Source organism: Protopterus annectens, chromosome 13.part0 (genome assembly GCF_019279795.1).
Source record: "Protopterus annectens isolate FY-2018-M chromosome 13.part0, PAN1.0, whole genome shotgun sequence".
NCBI lineage: Eukaryota > Metazoa > Chordata > Ceratodontiformes > Protopteridae > Protopterus > Protopterus annectens.
In genome coordinates, this window is record NC_056747.1 from 1284405217 (window position 1) to 1284429791 (window position 24575).

General features: G+C 43.9%; 1 protein-coding gene across 3 annotated transcripts in view; it reads right to left on the reverse strand.

The window, feature by feature from the left end:
- The window catches only part of LOC122788251 (protein orai-2), a 229759-nt gene that overhangs the window by 94517 nt on the left and 110667 nt on the right, over window positions 1–24575 (reverse strand). For all 3 annotated transcript variants that reach the window (XM_044055298.1, XM_044055297.1, XM_044055296.1), the window contains one exon: window positions 9993–10241. In XM_044055298.1, the coding sequence (XP_043911233.1) occupies window positions 9993–10223 (231 nt within the window). In that variant the 5' untranslated portion in view covers window positions 10224–10241. The remainder of the gene's footprint in view (window positions 1–9992; window positions 10242–24575) is intronic.

Sequence of the window (24575 nt, forward strand, 5' to 3'; positions counted from 1 at the left end):
TATTAGTTTTTACAAATTCAGCTTCATATCCTCTCTGTATGAACTCTTCTTCTATTCTGCCCATCTGTCTACTAAATTCTTCATCCTGTACATTAAGTCTAGATAATCTATATGTCTGATTTTGCATGACATTTCTAAATATAAAATTAGGGTGCATGCTTTCTCTGTTCAGCATGCTATTGACATAACATTCTTTTCTATAAAGTTTGGTACATAGCCTAAGGTTCCAATCCCTAAAAATTGTGACATCCAAGAAATTAATGTCTGTGTACGACCAATTCATAGTAAACCTCAAATAAAAGGTAGTATGATCAATAAAAGTGATGAAATTCCGTCAGTAAATCAACTGACCCACTCCAAATAAGGAAGAGGTCATCCATAAATCTACGAAAGAACACAATATTACAACGTTATGGGCCTTGAACTAAATTATTGGTTTCCCATTCTGCCAAAACTGCATTTGCGTAGGTGTTAGCGCATGAGGTACCCATGGCTACCCCATTGCGTTGCCAATAAATCTGTTTGTTAAATAGAAATACATTATTCTCAAGTACTAGATTAAGTAAAGTTTGAATCAATCCCACTTTACTGACATCTAAATCCAAGGCTTCTAATTGTCTAGTGATACTTTCTATACCTGTTCCATTTGGTATCACTGTAAAAAGTGATACCACATCAAAGGTAACTACTAAATACTCTGGAGGAATATGACCTCCTTTGGTCTCTTGGTACAGTTCCCTTAGGAATTGCTCTGTATCTTTTAAAACGTATTTAGAGCTGTCTATAAGGCAGCGTAGGCTCTTTTCCATGTAGATGGATACAGATTTTGTACACCAATTCCTACCTGCAACTATAGATCTCATAGGTGGCACTACAAAACTTTTATGAAGTTTGGGAAGTCCCTGGATGATAGGTACTGTGGAATGTTTCATGTTAAAGTATTTAAATAATTCATCATCTATTTTCTGTGATCTCTTCAATTCATATAATTCATGTTCTATTTTCTTAATCATTTTGTTAACATCATACTGAGTGATACTACTGTAAAAATTACTATCATTCAACATATTGATCATACTTGTATCATAATCAAACTTATTTATAACCACAATCTGTCCTCTAAACCCAGTGACTACAGTGCCTTATGTACAGACAGACACAAAATCATAAAATATCAGGATTTTGCAGGCAGAAACGAGAGCAATGTGGAAGAAAGATACCCAGACAGTTCTAATAGTAGTAGGAGCAACGGGTCTTATAAAAAAGAATCTACAATCTTATTTAGATATGTTACCAATACATGTAAATCCATACAAATTGCAAGAGTCATTACTGGGCACATTGTGGGTACTGTGAAGAGCACTTCTGGCTGATAGCAAAGATTGAAACAATACTAATTTCATGAACTTTAATTATACTTCGACTTTGGAATGGAGTCCATTCCCGTCATGGTATTAGAAACCCAAAGGATTTGAAGAAATTAAAAAAGAAAGATTGAAGCTAAATGTAAATCTCTATGTAACTTATTAGACAGCAAACTGGCTCACAAATAGAATCTAGGCAATTATGGTGGGTGACTATACCTCCTCAAAAAAATAGAAGTTATGTCTTACCAAACGTTCCATCTGTGTTGTTCATCTTCATTCATTAATTACTGATGGGTGTGGAACCGATCCTCGGTTCTGACTCGGCCGTTGTTCCAAGCTCGCATCAGCCACAAAAACTTTCATGCTAAAATTACCCATGGTGCCTCTCTCCCCATTACCTCAGATCAAGTCTGCCCAAGGACGTAAAAGTGGAGGCCTTTTCTGCTCAGAATACCCTAAACAAGATAAAAGACCATATCCAAAAACCTCCAGGAGCCTACTGGAGGGGGATGATGGGAGGGACGTAATGAATGAATGAAGATGAACAACACAGATGGAACGTTATGGTAAGATAACTTCTTTATCTGATGTTGCTAATCTTCATTCATTCCTTACTGATGTGGCAGACTCCCTAGCTACCTAGTTTCCTTGGAGGCCCTATGGAAGAATATTACTGAGTACCACTTAGCCAACGGCAGCTCTCCCCCTGGAGACCAAATCCAATTTGTAATGATTAATAAAGGTACATGGAGAGACCCACGTTGCTACTGCACAAATATCATCCATGGTAGCTCTAGAATGAAAGGCCACCGAGGTTGCCATAGATCTGGTTGAATGCACTCTAATTTTGTTTGGCAAGGGCAATTTGCTATGGTGGTAGACAAAACATATGGAATCTCTTAACCATTTCAACAAGGTAGTCTTGGAAACTGACTTTCCTATCTTAGGCTCAGAATACAAGATAAAGAGTTAGTTGGATTTTCGAAAGGATTTTGTTCTGTCCAGGATGAGCCGCAATTGTCTGTGTGCATCCAGTAAATGGAGACAGTACTCCCTTTTATTTGAAAAATTTGTGAAGAATACAGGTAAGTCAATTGTCTGATTCATGGTTAACTCTGAAATTACTTTGGGCAGAAAGGAAGAATTAGTCCGAAGTGATACTCCGTCTTTGTGAAAAATTATATCTTCATGCTGAAGTAATAGCCCCCAGAAAAAAGAGACTTCCACGAGAGAAATTTGATGTCACAGTTGGCTGCAGGTTCAAAGGGGGCTTTAGTTAGTGCCTGCAACATGAGGGTGAGATTCCCAGGCTCAACAGGCTTACTAATGGGGGGCTTGGTGTGAGAAACCCCTTTCAGAAAGGTTTTGCAGAGGCGATGAGAAATCAAGGAGGTATCCCAGAAGACATCAGGAAAACTGGAAACAGCAGCTAAGTGAACCCGAATCGTAGAAGCTGCTACTCCGGATTGTAATAAGCCAGAGAGATAATGGAGTACATCACAAACTAAATCTCTTCCACTTGTCACAATAAAATTTTCTGGTGGAAGACTTATGAAAAGCCAGAAGAATGTCATGGACAGGGGAGGAAAGATTCTTCTGCCTGGCAATTATAGGAAGTGGAGAAACCAAGCTGTTAGCTTGAGCCTGGAAAGGTTCTGGTGTAGTAGCCCTTGAGGGTGTGACAGTAATTCCACAGCTGGATCCAGAATCCATGGTTTGCATACTAGATGAGGCCATAGGAAGGGAAACCAAACTTGTTGGGGCCAATAAGGACCAATGAGGATTACTTTGCTTCTCAACTGAACTGCTTTCTTCAAGAAACGTGAGATTAATGGTATCGGGGGGGGGAGGCGTAGAGCTGTCCCGTGGGCTAATCGTGTGTGAGCATGTCCCTCAGGGGGAACCCCTGAGGGGGGATTAGGGCAAAGTAGCTCCTGCACTTATGATTTATGGGTGAGGCAAACAAGTTGCAGCAAGGCTGGCCCCAGGGATCGAAATATCATCGATGACACTGAAGGACTGAGGGACCACTCATGAGGTAGGAGAATACACCTGCTTAATTTGTCTGCAATCATGTTGGAATCCCTGGGAATGTGCATTGCTATCAGAAAGTAGTTGGAGGCTATCACTCATTGCCAAATTCTCATGGCTTCCCGGCACAGAGGATAGGATTTGGTTCCCCCTTGTTTGTTGATGTACCAGACCACTGACATGTTGTCTGTCTGAATAGCTATAGTCCCTGACATAAGGGCGAGGTGGAATGCTTGCAACGCTAGAAGCACCGCCCTTAGTTCCAGGACATTGATATGCAAATTGGCCTCTACAGATGACCAAGTGCCTTGGACTATCTGTCCCTGAAAAGCCCCCCCACCTGGTCAGGGAGGAGTCTATGGTCACTGTGGCCTTGGGCTGTGGGGGTAAAAATGGTCGACTCCATAGAGATATGTCTGGCTGCACCCACCAAAGTAAGTCCTTCTTGCATAGATTCGTTAAATGAATTTGGAAAGATAATGGGTGAGTTAACATTGACCACTGTGTTAATAGAAGCCACTGAAGTACTCTCATATGTAGTCTTGCTATCAGGACAGTTGTTATTGTTGAAGCCACTGACCCTAAGATTTGAAGGACTGCCCGAGCAGGCACCTTGTCTCGGGGGAGTATCGCTCGGATCTTGGAAACAAGTCTTTCCAATCTGTGATGAGGTAGGAAGACTGTGCAAGAAAGTATGTTCAGTGTTGCCCCTATGAATTCCAAGAACTGGGCCGGGGTCAGCTGACTCTTCTCCATATTTATAGAAATCCCTAAATGATGCGCCTGTAGTAGAGTGTGCTGTCATGCCATTATCAGCAGATGCTTGGTGGGAGCGGTGAGGAGCTAATCGTCCAGGTATGGAAACACTCGGAATCCCTGCCGTCTCAGGTGAGCTGCTACCACTGCCATGCATTTGATAAACACTCTGGGGGCTGCAGAGACACCAGAGGGCAGTGCACAAAACTGGTAGTGATTGGCTCCCAGTCAGAAACGGAGGAATCTCCTGGATTGCTTGTCCATCTTTATGTAGGAATACGCATCCCGAAGATCTATAGAGCACATCCAATCATCTTTTTCCAGGAAAGAAAGGATAGACTGAACCGTGACCATCTGGAACTTTGTCTGCTTGACAAACCTGTTTAAGATACTGGGGTCCAAAATGGGTTTCCAGTCCCCTGTTTTTTTCTTTTTTGGCACTAAAAATAACCTTAATTAGAACCCGGATCCTATCTGGTCTGGTGGGACTAGTTGGATGACTCTTTTCTGTAGCAGCTTTAGAACCTCTTGAGCTGCAGATTCCCTTTGACCGGGTGGAACGTCGGGAATATGTTTTAGAGTTTTGGGTGAAGATTGAAGGGGATGTGATAACCTCTGGTAATGATCTGCTGCACCCAAGATTCTGAGGTGATATTTTGCCAGTCATGTTGGTGCAGCGAGAAAATTCCCCTGACTGCTTCCAGAGGAAAGCAATCGGGCCGCTCTTCAGGAGCGCTGGTAGGGCTGGCGAGAGAAAGAATCTCTGGATCCCTGATTGCGCGGACCCCCCGCCCCGAAAGGGGGATCTTCCGGAAGAGGTACCCCCTCTGCCCCGTGGGGTATACTCGCCACGTGTCACAGAAAGGACCCTGGGACTTCTTGTGCCATATTTTTCCACTCCTCTAATTCCTAGAGAAGTATCATTGGGGATTGGAAAAACAGACACCTATGGCAGACAGGGTCTTAGACCATCCTACTCACACCTGGTTAGCATGTCTTTCACTTTGGATCCAAAAAGGGAGGAAGGTTTGACTGAAGCATTGAGGAAGGAAGCCTTGAAAGGATCCGTGAACTCGCAGAGGTAATTCAGGCATGATGTCTAATGACAACGCCTGCACCCGACAATGTAGGTTGCATGGGAGATCAACTTCATGGATGAGTTAGAGATGGATTCTAGGGTTGTGAGCTGTGAGGCCACCTTATCCTGGACCTCGTCAGATACAGCTCCTGCTAGAGTTCCAGAGAGCTCCGTAATGAGATCTCTCTGGAGCCTACTGAAATGTGCCAGATAATTCAACGACCGAATGGTAAAGGTCGAAGAGGTGAACATCCACTTCCCTAGCCTGCCCAATGCATGGGACTCCTTGTTCGGGGGATGAACAGTGTGGTTCTCCTCTGCGAGCTCTTTCTTTGTTGCCACTGTCACCACCATAGCATCTTCAGGCAATCTTTTAGACCAATGAGGATTATCTTCGGGGGGGGGGGGCATAAGAATTTATCTGGTCTCCGGGGGACGAGCTCATCGGCAGGCAGGGTCACCCAGGCAGTAGAGGGCCAGGTATGGAAGGCCTGCAAGAACACGGACTCCTTGGAGGATGGGTTTGTGGACTTCCAATCCCCTCACTGTTTCACAATTTCAAGGATGTCCTTGAAGGAGACATCTTCAGGAGGAGATTTTGGGGACCCTTCCCCTTCATCATAGTCCATGTCTTTCATATGAGACTCTTCAGGGGAGTCTATGTTGCTTCCCCTTGCAAGCTCTCTTCCTCAGAACCTCCTCGGTGAGGGGTTCCAAAGAGGACTCAGGAGAGAGGATGCCCTGTTCAAGGGTATCTTGTGGCTCCAGTACCCAGTGTCCGGGAGTGGCAGACTGTGTCAGCTGAGGTCTAGGAGGGATATACATATGGTGTTCCTATGCCTGTGGAGCCAGCTGAGTGCCTGCAAAGACCAGTGCCCTTTCCATCGCTTGGAAAGCAGGCCCATCTGAAGAGGGCTGGGAGCCTAGAACCAAGAAACTGGGGTCACATCCCGCTCCGACAGACCTGCCACCAGGAGAGGAACCTCTAGGGGACTCGGTGCCACCACGGTCACTGGGGCCATAGCACACGGTGCAGTAGAAAAAATCGGCACCCGGCTAGGACCCCCGATGCTGACAGGCCAGTCACAACCCCAAGGATGGTTCAGCTCCGAGGGAGTTGATGTCCATAGGGTGATCATCCGCGCCACAGACGAGGCTGCCGTTGGAACTGTGACAGCTGGAACTGAGAAAGGCATTAGTGCAGAGGGCTTCTGACCCATACAGGTCGAAGGAGGAGTATAAGATGGAGTCTGTGTTGAGAACTCCTCTGTTCCAAATGGGATAGAGGGTTTACTAAGTGCAGACAGCCCCCTAGCCATCAAGAGTTGATCCACAAGTCTGACCACATCTAGTTCTGTTAGGCTCCTGGAGGATCTGGTAGATATCCCCAATGGGGAGTCTGGACGTTCCAAGAAGGGACCATACGGGTGTTCCAAGAATGGATACCTTGACGGGGAGTATCTGGTCCGAGGTATGGGCTCTCCCGTCGACACTGAGGTCGATGAACCTGTAGAAAATGCAGTAGGGAGGGGGGAAGTAACTGGAATTGGAGAGACTATTGTTTGGGTCGAAGGGAGAATCTGGACAGGTGTAGTCATGGTTGGTACCATGGTAATCGGAGCTGAGGTCGTCGGTACTGATATAGTCTTATCAGACTTCGGTTCAGTAGTCGGCATTGAAGTAGATGGCTCAAGTCCCAGAGCCGATGGAGTTGAAGGTAACTTCGTAGTCATAATCAGAGTCGCTTCCATAGTCAGCACTGAGGAAGGGGTTTAGAGCCCTGGAGCCGAGGGAACTGAAGACAATTTTGGCAATTTAGGTCTAGGTGCTACAGACTTTGATTCTGGATCTTTAGGAGAAGAGGGAACCAAATGCCCACACCTCTTTTGATCTTTTCTAGGAGGGGGAGAACCCTCCAAAGCAGAAAGAGCCTCCGAAAAAGGAGATTTGAGTAGTCCTTTAAGAATAAGTTTATTGTGTCTCTCATTCAGTGTATGGATACTAAAGCCCGTACAAATATTACATGGTGGTTGAACATTTAGGAAATGTATACACAAGAAGAATGTGAGTCTGAATTCGGCATTTTACGGGCACACTGGTCTCAAGCTTTAAACCCAGTGGTCCCTTTCTTGTCTGTCATAACCTCAAAGTCAAGGCCACTACACCTGTAAACACTACAATATCAGCAACAAACCTACTACAACACTATAACAATATAACAACCAAAGACAGTTTATATATATGTGTGGATCTAGGACTTTTGATCAAAAGATCAAAAGTCCGAATCCATTATCAATGAACATACTTTACCGAAAGCGCTTTCACCGAAAAAGCACTTATGGTAAAGTATGTTTAAAAAAAAAAAACATTAAACCTACTTCTATGCAGGGGGTCAAGCCCCCCTGCACCCCCCCACAACCCCCCTACTTTAATATTCTCACTCTGTGGTCGCACTACAGTGGGTAAAAGGGAATTTTCCATTATCCACACCATAGTACGACCGGCACAACGAGCATACTTATCCAAAAGTGCTGCTTCAGTGAACAGCACTTTCAGTTAAGTATGCTCTGTGATTTCTGCTTCAGTGGAAAGTGCAATCAGGGATTTGTATGGATCCCATATATACATATATATATATATATATATATATATATATATATAAAGAGAGAGAAGAAAGGAAAAGGGTTACCAACAATGGTATCCCGAGAATACCACAGAGGGTAAGGGCAGGAGCTACCAGTGATGGTAGGGAAGAATACCAGAAAAACAGTAAAGCGGAGGAAGAACGAGGCACTCTACCAGACAGAGGATAGCGAGAAGGTATTTATCAACAAACGATAAAGGTTCAACAACAAGAAATAAGTTTTATCAACAAGCAAAGACCACTTAGCTCTTCATTGCACAGCTTATTAGTAAGGGTATGACATCCAGGTCCAAGGATGCAGTTATTCCTATGAGCTTGGCTGTCATCAGGCTGATCAGTGAATATAATGCCCGATTTCATATGTACTTGTCCAAACACTTGTCACAACTGGAGCAACCACAGTGCTTTTTCACTACAAAAAGCTTAAAACGCATAAACTATACAGACCATTTCAAAGCCTTATTCCTCTTCTCTATATCATACAGGCTACTGAGAGGCAACCTCTACCTTGTGTTTATAGTCTCAGCAGACCCTATCCTGTTGGACCTATTGCATATCTGCAAGTCCAATGGTACAATGAGCAGCCTCCTTTTCAGAGGATCTCAATCTCTTTTGCAACATAAAAAGAACATACTGGAGGCATAGATATGTATCACAAAGGATATTTTTTCTAGGGAATCGTCTTCCACTCCCCATAAACTGAAGTACTTCTCTTACTCTCTTCAAACATAATTTGCATAAATGGATGGAAAACTGCAAATTCACCCCCAGTTTGGTATTCATGTTCTTTGTGGATAGGACAACAAGTAAATGTCCCATCATATCCTTGTTCTGGCCATCTCTGGGTTATTCACATGCAAAACATACGGGCTAAAAACTATGATGGCAAAGTAAGGCCAGGCTTCTTAAGATCCTCACAAATCAGTAGCGTAGTTAGTGCCTATGAACCTATAATGAGCAGGTGTCCTGTGAACTGCGGTGCTCTGTCTCTTTAATCTGCATACTGCTTTGATGCGTTTATGAACCTATAAGGAGAATATGTCCTGTGAACTGCGGTGCTCTGTCTCTTTAATCTGCATACTGCTTTGATGCGTTTATGAACCTATAAGGAGAATATGTCCTGTGAACTGAGGTGCTTTGTGTCTTTAAACAGCATACTGGTTTGACATGTCTTCTGCACAATGCACTAGCCTATCACAATGCAGACTAAGTTTAACTCATCTCAGCCTTTTACAGTGCATCTAGCTATTAATTTTATGAGAGGGTCCTGAAGTACAAAAAGCAGTCAAAATGAAAATCTTTACATGTAATTTCTTCAGTACATAAATACTTGCTATTAGAATTATGCAGGGTAGCAATCACAGTATAGTTTGTTAGCACATTTGTTAGGAATCACAGTATAGTTTGTTAGCACATTTGCTAGGAATCGCAGTATAGTTTGTTAGCACATTTGCTAGGAATCACAGTATAATTTATTAGCACATCTACTTTCACCACAATCACTGAGGAAACAATACTGCATACATTTTCTATACTTGGTCACTGAAGAAGACGAAGCCATGACTGACAGATGTCCTTCTTCAGAGTGGAAATGTGTTTTTCAAGCAACAAGCAGCTTCCCAAAGAGAGAAGTGAACTAAACATATGCCAGTGTGACAATACAAAGAGTGTGGCCATTGTCACGAGACACCTGCACTGACTCATATGTAGGAATATCCCTGCTGAAGAAAACATCTGCAGCCAAACATGCCTAACAGGTAAGCTCAAAAGTTAGATTACTGCCTAATTAATTATCCTAAAGTAACACACACTACTGCATTGTTTTTAGCATAATTAGTAAGATGTTGTGGTCAGGAAGGAATCTACAGAATGAAACAAAGTCTGACAAAGCAAGCTCTCTGCTTACCTGTCTAAAATGTACTTTCACTAGTGCCAAGGCTGAGTTTAAGTCACATATATTACAGTATGAATTTTGGCATTTTCCCATCAGATGATGCAAACATTAAAAGGTATAAGCAAGTAGTAAACAATTCATGACTTCAGAACACCTAAGAGAACCCTGCTTTCATGATCCCCACTAAGAAACAACAGCTGATGTATCCCAACGATGACTTACCATGGCAAATCCAGAAAGCAGTGCAGATGTGCGGCTGGAAGCCTTCAGCTTGGCCCTACTCAGGTACAATTTCCTCCAGGAAAGAGCTTGTACTGAGTGGTGGTTCGAAGTGACCAGTTCAAGATAACTGCGTCGGACCCAGTCACGGTAATCCATGCCTCTGCTGCCAGGATCAGAACACGGAGGGGGTGGAGCTGGGGACCCCATTGGGACATTCAACTCACTACTCATGTTAATTCTGAAATCCTCCTGAGAAGTAATTAAACAACAATTAGGCATGTTCCAAAGGGAACAAATAATAATAATAAAATCTGTAAAACAAAAACAATACTTCAAATCACCCACCCAGCCACACATACTCCCACCATGGAATATTTAACATTTGTTTACTGGGAAAGTCTGAATTGGAACGAGCCAATTTTCAGCGGATGCCTGGGGAGAAACTTTCCAGATGCATGTCTTTGTAAAGCTCAATACATATTAAGCATATATTAATGCTTAATGCAGCTCAGACCATCTGTCTTTATAAAAATAATGCAGTTTCTTATCATACATTGGTACAGGCAAGCCAGGTTCTACCAAAAAAGAAAGTTTTGTTGTTTTAACAAAAACATGAGAGCAGGAGCTCTTGTTCAGTCTGACACAGCTGCCAAATATTTACTATTAGTAGTTCTCTCTGGATTCCTTATAAGAGGAATATTCTCCAGGTTCTTCTTCACTTGGATAGGTTCTTTCTCCTACTGTCTGGACTTTCATCACCCCTCTTTATATATGCATAATTACTTCATCCAGCAACTCTGCTCTGTCTAACATGATTGCCTTCTACCTTAAAAACAATAGCTACATCAAGAAAAGAAAAGACACTGCATATCTATCTATCTATACACACACACACACACACACACACACACACACACACACACACACACACACACACACACACACACACACACACACATACACACACACACACATACACACACACATACACACACGCATGTATACATACTCTAACAGCAAATTTACAACCTGACAGCTGTTTTGTGTACAAGACTGCTGCTTAGGGGTGTCTGGTAATCTGTCCTTTTCCTGCTGCTGTGTGATTTCAGAGTTGGTATATATATATATATATATATATATATATATATATATATATATATATATATATATAGTTAGCATGGATACAGGAGGGCTTGCCTCCCCCAAAACAATCCCCTGGAGAAGCGCCCATGTAGGGGGAGGACGGCAGCGCGCCATGCATATTAATGAAGGCACGCTGGCTGAGCTCCTAGGCTTACATGGAGTGTGTACAACTGCAGCGGGCGTGTCTGAGAGCAGAGCTCTAAGAATATACATGCCCCTGCAATGAAAGACTACAGAAAGGTAGTAAACAATGAGTGAGACCGCCCATAGATGTACGCATACCCCCAGCAACATCCCCTACATGTATAAGAGCAATAGTGAATAAATAAAACAAAAAGAAATATTTATTTGTAATGAAACGAATGAAGTGTAACCGTAGGTGTGTGGGTTTTCCCATCGCTTAGTTACGGTTAATGTAGCTTAAATAGCAAAAAGAGGATAAAAAGCAAGCTATATGCAAATGAAGCAGTACAGCAATAATGTAGTGGGTAGGGCGTTTGCCTCACGAGCAGTCAATCCCAGTTCGCATCCCACTGCAGCACAGTCTATTTTACATGGCAAAACACATTATAACCAACAGTTTTGTTGCAAAACCCACTAAATAACACATATGTATGAACTAGAGTACTGCAGGAAATGCACATGTGAAGTAGCAGTGTCATAATGAATAAGGCACTAGTAACCAGGTGTAAGCATAACTAAACAGTAGACGATGCACACCATACAAAAAATTATTTACCAGTAAGCCATGCCAGATATACGGGTCTATATTACAAGACCAAAGACGCATTCTTTCAAATGTGTCTTGATCAAACATAAAAGGCTGAAAACGCAAAATATCGAAGCGGCTGTTAAGTGAATTCTTTCCCTGGGAAAGAATTTGCTTCGCCGCTTCTGTACTTTGCCGTTTTCGGCACTGTAGTGCGGTCTCAGAGTTGGTATATTTAAGTAGGGGGGGTATGAAGCCCCCCACTTAATGTAATGTTTGAAATTGTTTTTATTTATTTTTTTTTGTTGGAACAGCGATTTTTTTCCCTTGGAAAAAAATCGCTGCTCTGACACTTTGACATTGTAAGCTTTTGCTTACATAGGGTTGATTAATCACCATTTGCTTTTTTAAGCATTTGGTGATCTAATATAGACCCCAGATATACATAAATCTGATGTTTTCAAAACAGCCCAGTCATGCAACAGTGCAGAGAATGTATACCTACATCTACACGTATATGTGTGTGTGTGTAAATATATTACTATCTAAACAGATACAACATATCTATATATGTATATATATATATATATATATATATATATATATATATATATATATATAGTCTAAAATATATACATAGATATAGATATATATATATATATATGAACATATATACATGCAAATCTACACACACATATAAATATATATATGTATGACAACACCTATATGTCCACATATACACAGCAGGTTACATGTATGTACGCAGATGTATATCTCCGTAGGTATATACGGACATAGTTAGAAATATGTAAGCAAATATATATACCTATATAGGTATATATGGGCATACATCCGTAGATAGCAATGGCAGATTAACAGAAACACATATGTCCACATGCACTGTCAATGGGGTTGGGAGGCCCCAAACAATATACGTATTGTAGTAATTGGCAACCCCCCAGCCAAATACGTCCGCCCTGCAATACACTACCACTAACACTATCAAGTGTTGCAGATCCCATAACCAGGACCTGACATGACATGGGCACAAGATGTTGACAGTACTACATCCCACTTGTATGATGTCAGGCCGGTATTGGTAATGTATCATGCAGTATAGTCTGGCTCCCATAGGAAATGTAATATGTGGAAGCCATCAACACCCCCAGGATATAGATACACAGACACAGATATACAGATACAGATACACACACACACACACATATATATGTATATATATATATATATATATATATATATATATATATATATATGTACATATATATATATATATATATATATTTATTTATACACACATATATACATATATATAGTTATACATATGACTACACATACACATGCAAATATATGCACAATAAGATACATATGTAGAAGGTGCATACAATATGGAACAGCCACTATGCCTACAGTTAACACCTGAATAACTAGACACTATATAGGCCACCCATACAAATGACAATCGTTGCCTGCAACATATACCCACAGAGAAGTCATAGGAAATACACTGCACACAGGTTTGTAGAAATGGAAAGCCTTTAATTGTGTACTATTACAGTTCTATATGCCATGTCATATAGCTGTTCAGACACTGACAACCATATAAACAGAGTAATGCAACTGTGAAACAGTTACACTAATAGAGTAGACTGGAAAGGTTCACAACTGTTGCTGTCCAGGCCAAGCCCTTCAAATTGTATAATAGTGAAGACAGACTGGGCCACAGGATACCACACAATCAACAGAATGTAATGCAGGTGTATAGTTCAGCAGCCTCTATCTACACTCTGTTAAAGACGTCATGTGACCAAATGGGTTGTAACTGTTACATAACAAGACATAACTGACACCATCAGGAGTACACTGATAAACAGAACAGTCTGTATGGCAGGAAGCAGCAGGCTTGCATTAACCCAATTCATGTAAGTAATGTAAATATAGGTGAAGTATATGGTACTGTACATTCAGATACCTTAAGGCAGCTTACCCCTGATACCCCCACATTTTGTAACAGCCTAGGTCATTTATAGTGTTCCCCCCTAGACTCAATAATACAGGCCCATATACCACTGTTACATACAGTGGCCTTTGGAGTGCATAATGGCACACATGTATTGTGTAGGTGATGCCCACACATATATAGCTCCAGCCCCATCGTATGTGAGGGGGATACAACAGCAGTGGACTGATGGCAGCAATGGCAGTGTGATATACTCACAGCCCACTACAGAACAACCCCCAACAGCATGACATATGTACAAAGCTTGGTATGTAAGAGGAGGACACAGGCTGGAACACAGGCACATATGTGGACAACTGTTGCCATACACTAAGCAAGTTGCTGGTGTTACAGGATGGTCTGCAACATACCTTTAGTCAGGGAATTGAGGTTAGAAACACAAATGGATGTAGCCATATACTGACAGTACTCAACACATACACTGCCAGTGTAATATGACACAGGACCTGTGTGGTGGACAGACAAAACATGATAGGCATACCTCTGGCCAGCACAAGGATAGGCCCATAGTTGTGAGCTATGCAGACAGACTGCATTCCCAGGTAAACTAGTATGTACACACAAACCCTGTAACACCAGTACTATACAAAGCATAACACAACTCTATTCACAGTCTGTCTGTAGTTCCTGATCCTCCTACAAATTTGTGGCTGTCCTGAGTGTGCCAGTTCTCCTGTAAGAGGTATTGCTACCTGCTGTCTGTAACACTGATGCCCACACCCAGAAAGGATGTCCATCACACAGGAAATGTAAAGGGACCACACCCACATGAAGTAGGGATGTATAGTGGGTGGTTGCCATGACAGTGGTAATTGGATGTACTGCACGTGTAATTATATATATATATATATATATATATATATATATATATATATATATATATATATATATAGCTATCTGGATAAGTATATGTACATATATATATATATAGCCACCATATGTCCTGGACATGGAGTGTAGCCCTACCCCAGCCCCTATAGTCCCAAAGTCGTAGTGCAAGGCGATGTCAAGTATGTATAGCAGGTATATTAGTAGACTATTGCTACTACCATTGGGATTGTCATCACAGACATGGTGTGTGTGGGAGGTCACATCTGCTTATAACATGTGCCACTGGGTACTGACAGACATCCTACGGACATCATTGTAAAGTGCCGCTGCTAGCACGCAATGCCCCTGTGGACTGCAGCAGAGATATTGGCCAATATATGTGGAAATTCTGACACACTCTGTACAGTCCAGAGGTAAACACATAAGCCCTTAGTGCAAAACATGTGTACCATGCCTGACAATATGGATGTAGAAAGCGATGTAGATGGATATAACACATAATGACTGGTATACATTTGCCACCATAGGTTATGCATTCACACACCCCTGTCTGGCCTGACACATAATGACCACTGGTACAGGGGTGCCATGGCCACATACTACCCACTAGATATTGACATACATTAGTACAGCATCCCACTGCTCTGTCTGACATACATTACTTTAAGGGAGGCTCGGCAGCAGTACATCTGGCAAGTATCTGCACATGACATCTCACTGGGTAAGTACACTAAGCTGCTAGGCATGTAACAATGCACTGTGCAGGCTACAGGCAGACTGGCTCAATACTGGCCTACATCTCATATATAGCATGCTCAACAGGCATGTCACAGCACAGGGTAAGATACACCTGTGTGAATGTGCATAACCACAACCAATGTGAACACAGCCACATGTTAATCTTGCATAATATTACAGTATATGGACTATCTGTTTGACATAATCCTTATATGTGCCACTCACAGACTGATCCTACATATACTGGGCTGCTACACAGTGTGGTCTGATGGCTGTCTGTGGTATGGGACATGTGTATGTATGGCCCTACAAACATGTAAGCCAATACAGTACCATACAGTAGAGCAATATGTAACATCAGATAGGACGGGAACTAGAACAATGACATCTACCACAGTCTGTTCACAGGCTAAAGTACATATTAACAATACACACACTGCTGACATTCACCATAAGTACACAGACCTCAGTACTGTACAAACATCCACAGAATGTCCAGGTTATGTCATGAAATATAAGCCCTACTGTACATAACATGTGTAGCAGTCTGATATATCTCTGGCTTGTTATCAGATATGATGACACTAATTATGGTGTACAGCACATATGCATCACTTCATGCATGACATATGTACAAAAGTTGACAGAGGTGTGGCTGGAAGAACATACACAGGGCCAGTAATGACATGTTGTGATAACCTCATACATTTACTGTTATAATGGGGTTTGTTGTAACATATGTCCTATGAGGGATATGAAGTCAGTAACTGTCACAGCTTTCACCATCTACAGACTGCAATCCTCACACTACCTTCTGCAGTCCACAGACAGATGCTCCATGGGTAACACATGAAACCAAAGGCACAACACTATCCAGTCTGCAGATGACCCTGCAGATGGGGATTCCTCATAAACATGGAACTGACATGGCAGGTATTGAGACGTGTAGGACAGCTATATCCACACACACACTGCTAAACCAACATTACTCCAAATGCAGTATAGCAGCACTTACAGTCTGCAGTCAGGTCAGGCACGGCACATCCCCCTCCTGTTTGTTGCCCTGTTTCTGCAGTGTATGTTGTTAGAGGTAAATCCCCAATCCATCTGAGATGCTGTTTGCCAAACAACGTATCTAGTTCCTGCTCACAGTGAATGAAAGGCCCAACAGCAACATGATGCTCCTAGATATTGGAGTGTGTTTCCATGCAATTGGCTATGGGAATGTTACCACAGCAGTTCCACATGCAATCAACTAGGGGAGGGCTGCAATTCGTGCAGAGGCCATCAGCTGATCATGAGCATCACTTAAAATACACAAGCTGCTGCCTAAGCAAAGCAGGTGTAGGTCTCCACATCCACCAGAGAGGGAGTGGGAGAGGCAGACAGAGGCAAAGACATGTCAGGGAGGGGTGGGAGAGTAAAACTGAAGCAGGTTTGTGTCACATACCTACCAGTACAGGGTATCAAACCCCTGACGACTATGTAGTGCTATCACAGTTCTATGCAGTTACTGAATGCGCCACATGGGTTACCTGTTGTGGAGCACTCAGAACATATATGTGATGGTGAGTGACACCTGCAACAGGGATACGGTAGCTATACGGTAGGTGACGTACATGTGGCTGTCCGCATGAACAGGTGCCAGCGTCAACATAGCCACACTCTCACAGGGACGCACACACACTGACTCATTTGGCAGGGCCTGGAGTACAATTCATCAGTAGTGGGATTGCCACAACACATCACTGTGCAGTTATCACATGCACCACAAGGGTCATACGGAGGTTGTATGGGCAGAGGGTATGAGGAGTTGTCTGACATCAGACAGCATGCTTCAGTATGCCCATGGGGGTTGTAGTGAGTGTGGATTTGAACATACGCACCATACAACACACACACAAACACACAGGGTGCCAGTACTGACATGCATGGGTGCATGTCTGCAAAGGTGTGTAGTGGTCGACCGTGCCAGCAGGCTATACAAGGGTAGGCGATGGGTATACCTTGGCATCAGACCACATGACAATGGTCTGCATTGTGGCTCAGGGCTGTAGTTTCTGCATTTGCCCATACAGGTGGGTATTGTACCCCCCATCCAGTCACCTGGGTGACTACTGTGTGTGGCCAATGCTGTGCATTGCTTGCCATGTATGTGTTCCTTAGTCCATGATATGGACGGTGTCTGGGATGTGCACACCTCCCACATGCATGTACAGTGACATGTGGAACTGTACCTGGGGTGTCTGGCCCATGTTGTGAACACAGATTATCATCAGATGTGCCAGTCTTGCCCACCTGTGGCAGGAACTGGTAATAGACAGCAGGCTTACCCTGCACCTACTTTGATAGCATGCTAACAGCATTCCCTGGTGTCAGTGGCATCTGTCCATACAGGGCATGTCAGGCATGGTATGTCCATTGTGAGTCACATGTGATGGCACTACAGGTGGTGCAGGTGTCCATTGGGGAACATGGGGGAGGTGCATTTTACGTGCATATTGGACAGATGGACAGGGTGAGATGCCCTCTGTAGCCGACTGCTATCACTCCATAGTTACTATCAGTGGCCAATATGCAGTGTACTACCCACATATTGGCTGTTGCCTAGGTATGTGTGTGTATGAGACATGGGTTGAGAGCTGTAGGTAATACTGGGATTGCTAACTGTGATTGTCTGGCTTTGATGTCACATGTATGGGTATGGCTTTGCACCCCAGCCTTTCAGCTATTTCACATCTGTTATCCCTGTATGGTGGACATTGTGATATATAGAAGGGCCACCATATAAGAAATACGCAAAACCCGCTCCACATTGGCCACAGGTGTCACACACTCACAGCCACCTGTACACAGGATACGGGTTACAAACACACACACACACACACACACACACACACACACACACACACACACACACACACACACACATGCACGCACACCTTCATGTCTGGGAGTAGAACCCCTACCTAAGTAGTTTATTACACTACAGCACTACACAGTTATAGTACGTGCCATGCACATTACTGGAGTAATCCTTTCCCAAATGTATATTTCACAATGAATGACATCAGCAGGATTGCCAAAGTAGGGCAAGTGAAATGTACTGCGAGAGACTAGCCTAAAATGCATTGCTCCCTACACAGACAGTGACACACAAACACACTCAAAACATCCACAACTGACATGTGTGGGTATAGAACCCCTAACAGAGGTCTTATATCACACCACAGCATGGAGCTGTTATAGGATGCATCACGGACATTACTATAAAACTCCTTCCCCAAAGGTGTATTACACAATGAATGACATCAGCAGGACTGCCAAAGTAGGGCATTTGAAATATACGGCGAGTGACTAGCCTAAATTGCATTGCTCCCTACACAGACAGTGACACACACAAAAAACATCCACAACCGGCATGTGTAGGTATAGAACCCCTAACAGAGGTCTATATCACACTATAGCATGGAACTGTTATAGGACGCACCGCGGGGATTACTAGAGAACTTCTTCCCCAAAGGTGTATTACACAATGAATGACATCAGCAGGATTGCCAAAGTAGGCCATTTGAAATGTACTGTGAGTGACTAGCCTAAAATGCATTGCTCTGTACACAGATATTGAAACACACACAAAACATCCAGAACTGCCATGGGTGGGGATGGAACCCTACCACAGTTCTAAATCATATTACAGCAGTACACAGTTACAGGGCGTGCTACAGAGATCACTGAGTAACAACCTTCCCAGAGGCGTATTTCTAAGTGGGTGACATCAGCAGCCTTGTGAAAATTTAGTATATGAATTGTAAGGAGTGTGAGTACCCTAAAAAGCATTGGTCTCTACACAGACAGAGTCAGACAGACACACAAACTTGCCATGTCTAGGATTAGAACACCTACCTAACTACCTTATCACACTACAGCAGTACACAGTTATAGGGCGCACTACAGAGATCACTGGGTGACAACCTTCCCAGAAGTGTATTTCTAGGTGGGTGACATCAGCAGCCTTGCCAAAGTTGAGTATATGAGTTGTAAGGAGTGTGAGTACCCTAAAAAGCATTGCTCTCTACACAGTCAGTCAGAGACAGACAGACACACACTCACACACATAGTTGCCAAGTCTGGGGTTAGACCTCCTACCTAACTAGTTTATCACACTACAGCAGTACGCAGTTATGGGACGCACCACGGAAATTACTGGGCTACAACTCTCCCAAAAGTGTATTTCACATTGGATGACCTCAGCAGGCTTGTCATAGTAGGGCTATGGAGAGGGTGGTGTGTGCATGGGCCATAACCCATTCATCTAGGGGTTGACACGCCATATGCGGGCACACACACGGGTCTAATGTCACAGGTACGTGTATACAGCTGCTAGATTACTACTTCCTTGTACAGTCATGTTGCACAGCTGGCAAGTACACCACATAGACTGTAATGCTAACAGATACTGGTGGCTAGTATCTGCAGTGAGTGACATCTGCACCTCATGTGTTTGGGGCCCTTTGGCTGTGTGCTGGGTGGGACAGGCCTGGGTGGCTCCTTGTCACAGTCACCCTCTTCCACACATCTATGTACGTCTACCTTTGGCTTATTATAGTGTGTTGTCCTGACATACATGTCTGTATTCCTATCCACTGTGTGTGCAAGCCATGAGTGGTGCATACTGACGAGTGTCTTCACTAACAACTGCAACTGCCAGATATGTCTGGTCCACTGGTGTTTGCAGTTATGGCCTTCATGTGTTTAAGTGTGTGAGCTTGCCCAGTATGACCTTTCAGTATGTTGTTGACTGACATTGCCTTCATTTCTCTAAGTGTGTGAGCATGCCCCGCATGGCTGTCTGTAATGAATGTGTGGAACGTGTCCAGGTAGTTTGTGCTGCAGTGCTGACCTTTGTGTTGTACACCGACAGGTAGCATGCTGTCTCTGCAGGGTATCCATCGATCATTTGCTTTGACTGCTACTATATTTCTGCATAGCAGTGGGGGACACACCTGACTGTTTCTACATTTCTACATAGGAGTGGGGGGGGGGCACACCTGACTGCTATTACCTTACTATGTCGGATGGGGGGGCACACCTGACTATTTCTACACAGGGTTGTGGGGGCACACCTGACTGTTATTACATTACTATGTAGGATGTGGGGGGCACACGTGACACTTGTACACATTTGCTACAACTGTACTGGTATGTGAGGTACTCCATTTCATTCTGTATTGCTAACTATCATGCTGCCTAGCGGCATACCAGTGTACTACAGATCGTGGCTTTGGTTGCCCTACATATTATTGTCTGACTTCCTACCCTTCAGAACTAACATCCCACTGCCTGCCCTGCTGTGGTCTGTGCATGTAGGCCTGGTGGGGGAGGTTAACCATAGCCATCATTCTTTGGCCATGGAACAGGCTCTGATTGGGTTTGTCTACACCTGTACTGCTGGCTGAGACTGTTGTTGGGTATGTCAGCCATCCTGACTGGCATGTGTGGGTCATATGGACACACATGTCGCTCAGTACAGTTCCTGCAGTGGGTTTGTCACCCTGTGTAGTACTGGCTACTATGGTGACTCCAGTATGTGTTACAGATGTCATGGTGTGACTATGGGTCTACTGTCTGCTGCCATAACATTCAGCCACCCAATTACCTTGCATGCTTACATCCATACCATAGCTACAGGTAACAACACATTCTACTCCATTTGGCAATTGGTAGGTTGATTGACTTACCTTGAGGGTGTGCCAGACTTGTGGGATGGTGCTGGAGGGCTGCCTATGTCGGATGCACATAGTACACTCCCTATACATGGTTGAGCACAGGTAGTGTCATGTTTGGCATCCCTTTTACTGTATGTGCGAGTCAGAGAGAGGTGTCATTCCCTGGGTCCCTACTGTGTCAGTGCATGTGCTATGCGTTGCCTCTTTGCCAAGGCCAGGGCATACTGGGCATGCTTCCTTCTGCTTACTGGGGAAGGCTCAGGTTGTTCTTCCTCTGGGTCACTCTGTGCCTGTGCAGGCCTTGGCATTGGCATCCCTTTTACTCTATGTGCGAGTCAGAGAGAGGTGTCATTCCCTGGGTCCCTACTGTGTCAGTGCATGTGCTATGCGTTGCCTCTTTGCCAAGGCCAGGGCATACTGGGCATGCCTCCTTTTGCTTACTGGGGCAGGCTCAGGTTGTTCTTCCTCTGGGTCACTCTGTGCCTGTGCAGGCTTTGGCATTGGTGGTGGTGGGGGGGGGGCTGTGTGGCCCTACCCCATGCTTTTCCTGCTACAGCTGTTTCCGCAAGATCATACTGTGTAGCATAGCACATACCATAACAATTTGGGTACATGTAGCTGGTGAATACTGCAAGGCTCCACCGGATGTTTCCAGACACTGGAGCCGTGACCTGAGCATCCCAAACACATGCTCTATTATATGTCTGGCCTGTGCTTGTGCCTCATTATGGTGTTGTTGTTCAGGTGTGTGTGCATTTCTGATGAGTGTCATCAGCCACGGGTCCAGTGTGTACCCAGCATCCCTCACTAGGTGATCGTACAGGATGTCCCCAGGAGCAAATCTCTGGTACAGCTGTGTCTGGTGCCATATGTGGGAATCGTCATAGCTTCCAGGGCAGCCAGCACACACATTCATTATAATGCCCTGGGCATCACATATGACCTGGCAGTTGATGTAGGGGATGCCCCTGTCGTTGATGTAGGCCCTACCCTGCTCACTGGGTGGGGCTTTGATGTGTATGTGCATGCAGTCCATAGCACCCACTACCCCAGGGTATTCTGCTATTTGGTGGAAGAAATGCATATTGCTGGTCAACACCTCAAGGGTGTTGAGGAAATATACATGGTCACTGGCATGTGCTGACATGGCATCCAGGAACTGGTGGAATACTCTGGATGCTGATGCCTGTGAGATCCCCATGATATCCCCAGTTGTGCTTTGAGAGGTACATGTGGCTAATATACCTAGGCCTACACATACCTTGGTATCCATTGAGATGGGTTCCTCTCGGTCAGTTTGGTGTGTCAGGTGTGGCCAGCAGAGCTCAACAATTTGCTGTAGGAGGTCTCTGTCCACCCTATAGTGCTCCACTATCTCCACCTCATGTAGCCCCTGGCAGGTTACCCTGGATCTGTACACTATTCTCTGTCTCCTCATTGTGGGTTGTTTGGCAGCATTCACATCCTCACCACCCTCAGCCTCTTGCATGTGTTGTTCTATGTTGCCTGCTGCAGTCCTTCTCATTTTGTAGGTTTGTTTGTTTCCCTGCTTGTATACACCGGTGGTGTAGAGTGTGGGAAAAAACAGAGGGGAAGGTGTTTGCTTAGTTTATATTAGTGTTCTGGGCTGGGCTAGTCTGTTGCCTGTGTAATTGGCTGATTCTGATACATTTCACCTGCCAGCTACACTAGTTCTCCTTGAATACCTTCCTACTGCTGTTTTCCCTTCCCATTGCCTCTCTGTTTAAGCCCGTGTGCGTGCCGCGCAGAGTGCTCAAATGTGCACACTGCTGCTATTTCCAGGTTTAACTTCCTTTTTCATGCTGTAAAACCCGTTGCGCAGCCCGCACATCCGCTTACGCTTTGTAACGAGTGCTAGGCAGGTTTGTGCTAAGCTAGGAGCAAACCCAAGCATCAGGGCTCCAATCCGCTTACGGTATGCCTGACCCCCCCCCCCATGATGTCACCTACCTCCTAGGCTTGCACACAGCTATTCATACTCTTACACTGTTGGGACCTGACTCACATGCTGGGGAAAACTGGGATTCACTAACCTTCCCCTCATTTGCATAGGATTGCCTACTAATGCATAGTTACATGTCACACTGAGCCTCTCCCCTTAGCAACCACTACTCACTGGCCATGTTGTCTTCTGCCTGCCATTGACTTGCATGGCAGAATACTGATTTTAGTTAGAATGCTTATTTTAGGTTGATTTTGTTACCCCCTCCCCGATCCTGTTTGCGCGGCACTGCCCTATGCTTAAACAGCTGAGATCAGAAAAAAAAAATAAAGTTGATTTTTTTTATTTTTTGTATTGTTTGCAATGCCAGTGGCCTTATACTTGGCCATTGGCATGCTTCCTCAATGATATGCAGCCTTTATTTGGAGCAGTCATAGCTCCGTTTTGGATTTTGCAGAAATGTACTCGGTTACTAACCGAGTACATTTTTGCAGATAGCACTAGTCTTGCACGGACTGTTGCAAGCTTCCTGGATTGCAAAATTACCTCATTTGCATGGATTTCACCTGCAAATGGGTGATTTGCATACCAGGGCTTAGCCCGTGCAAGATTGGTGCAGGAGCGCTCGTGCACTCCCCTGCAGGCTGTTCATGGCTCGCACGGCAGACATATTGCCTGCGCGGGCTCCTGCACCTATCTTGCACTCCATGCAAGCTTTTGAGAATCCGGGGATAGTATTTTTTCTTTTTTTCTGTGATCTTTTTAGCTTCACAATACAAAGGTCTCTGTTTTGGTGCCCACTTTTTAAGCGATCTACACACACACACACACACACACACACACACACACACACACACACACACACACACACACACACACACACACAAACAGCTCTTACTGAATACAATTTGGGTTGTAAAACTAATTATGTTTATTACATCAGAACTGAATGCAGTCTTTGAGGCATCTAGAATTTGTTTAGAAATTTTAGATGCAAAATTTCTTGGTGAATATGACACAAACATAGCTTTCAACTGTCCAGATTTTCGGAGAATCTCCAGACTTTGACTCATATTTTTGGTACATTTCTTATACAATTATAGTTTTCTGGCAAATCACTGAGAACTGAATTCAGAAAATAATGGCAGACATTAAATTTTCAGATGTAATATCCTTCAGAAAATTCATGCTAATGAACCTGCTATTCTATCAACTTTCTAAGAGCAATACTTAAAACTTGTCCCTATTTTTGGGCCTGTGCCCCCCCACTTTATTTGTGACTTTATCCATATTTCCTGCTCTAAGAGATTGAGATGTATGGAGACAGACAATGGAACGAGTTTACTGACCACTTTGGTTCTATCAATGTAGAATATGAGTTACATGTGTACATCCGTGTAGTGTTTGAAAAATAAAAATATAACACTGATGC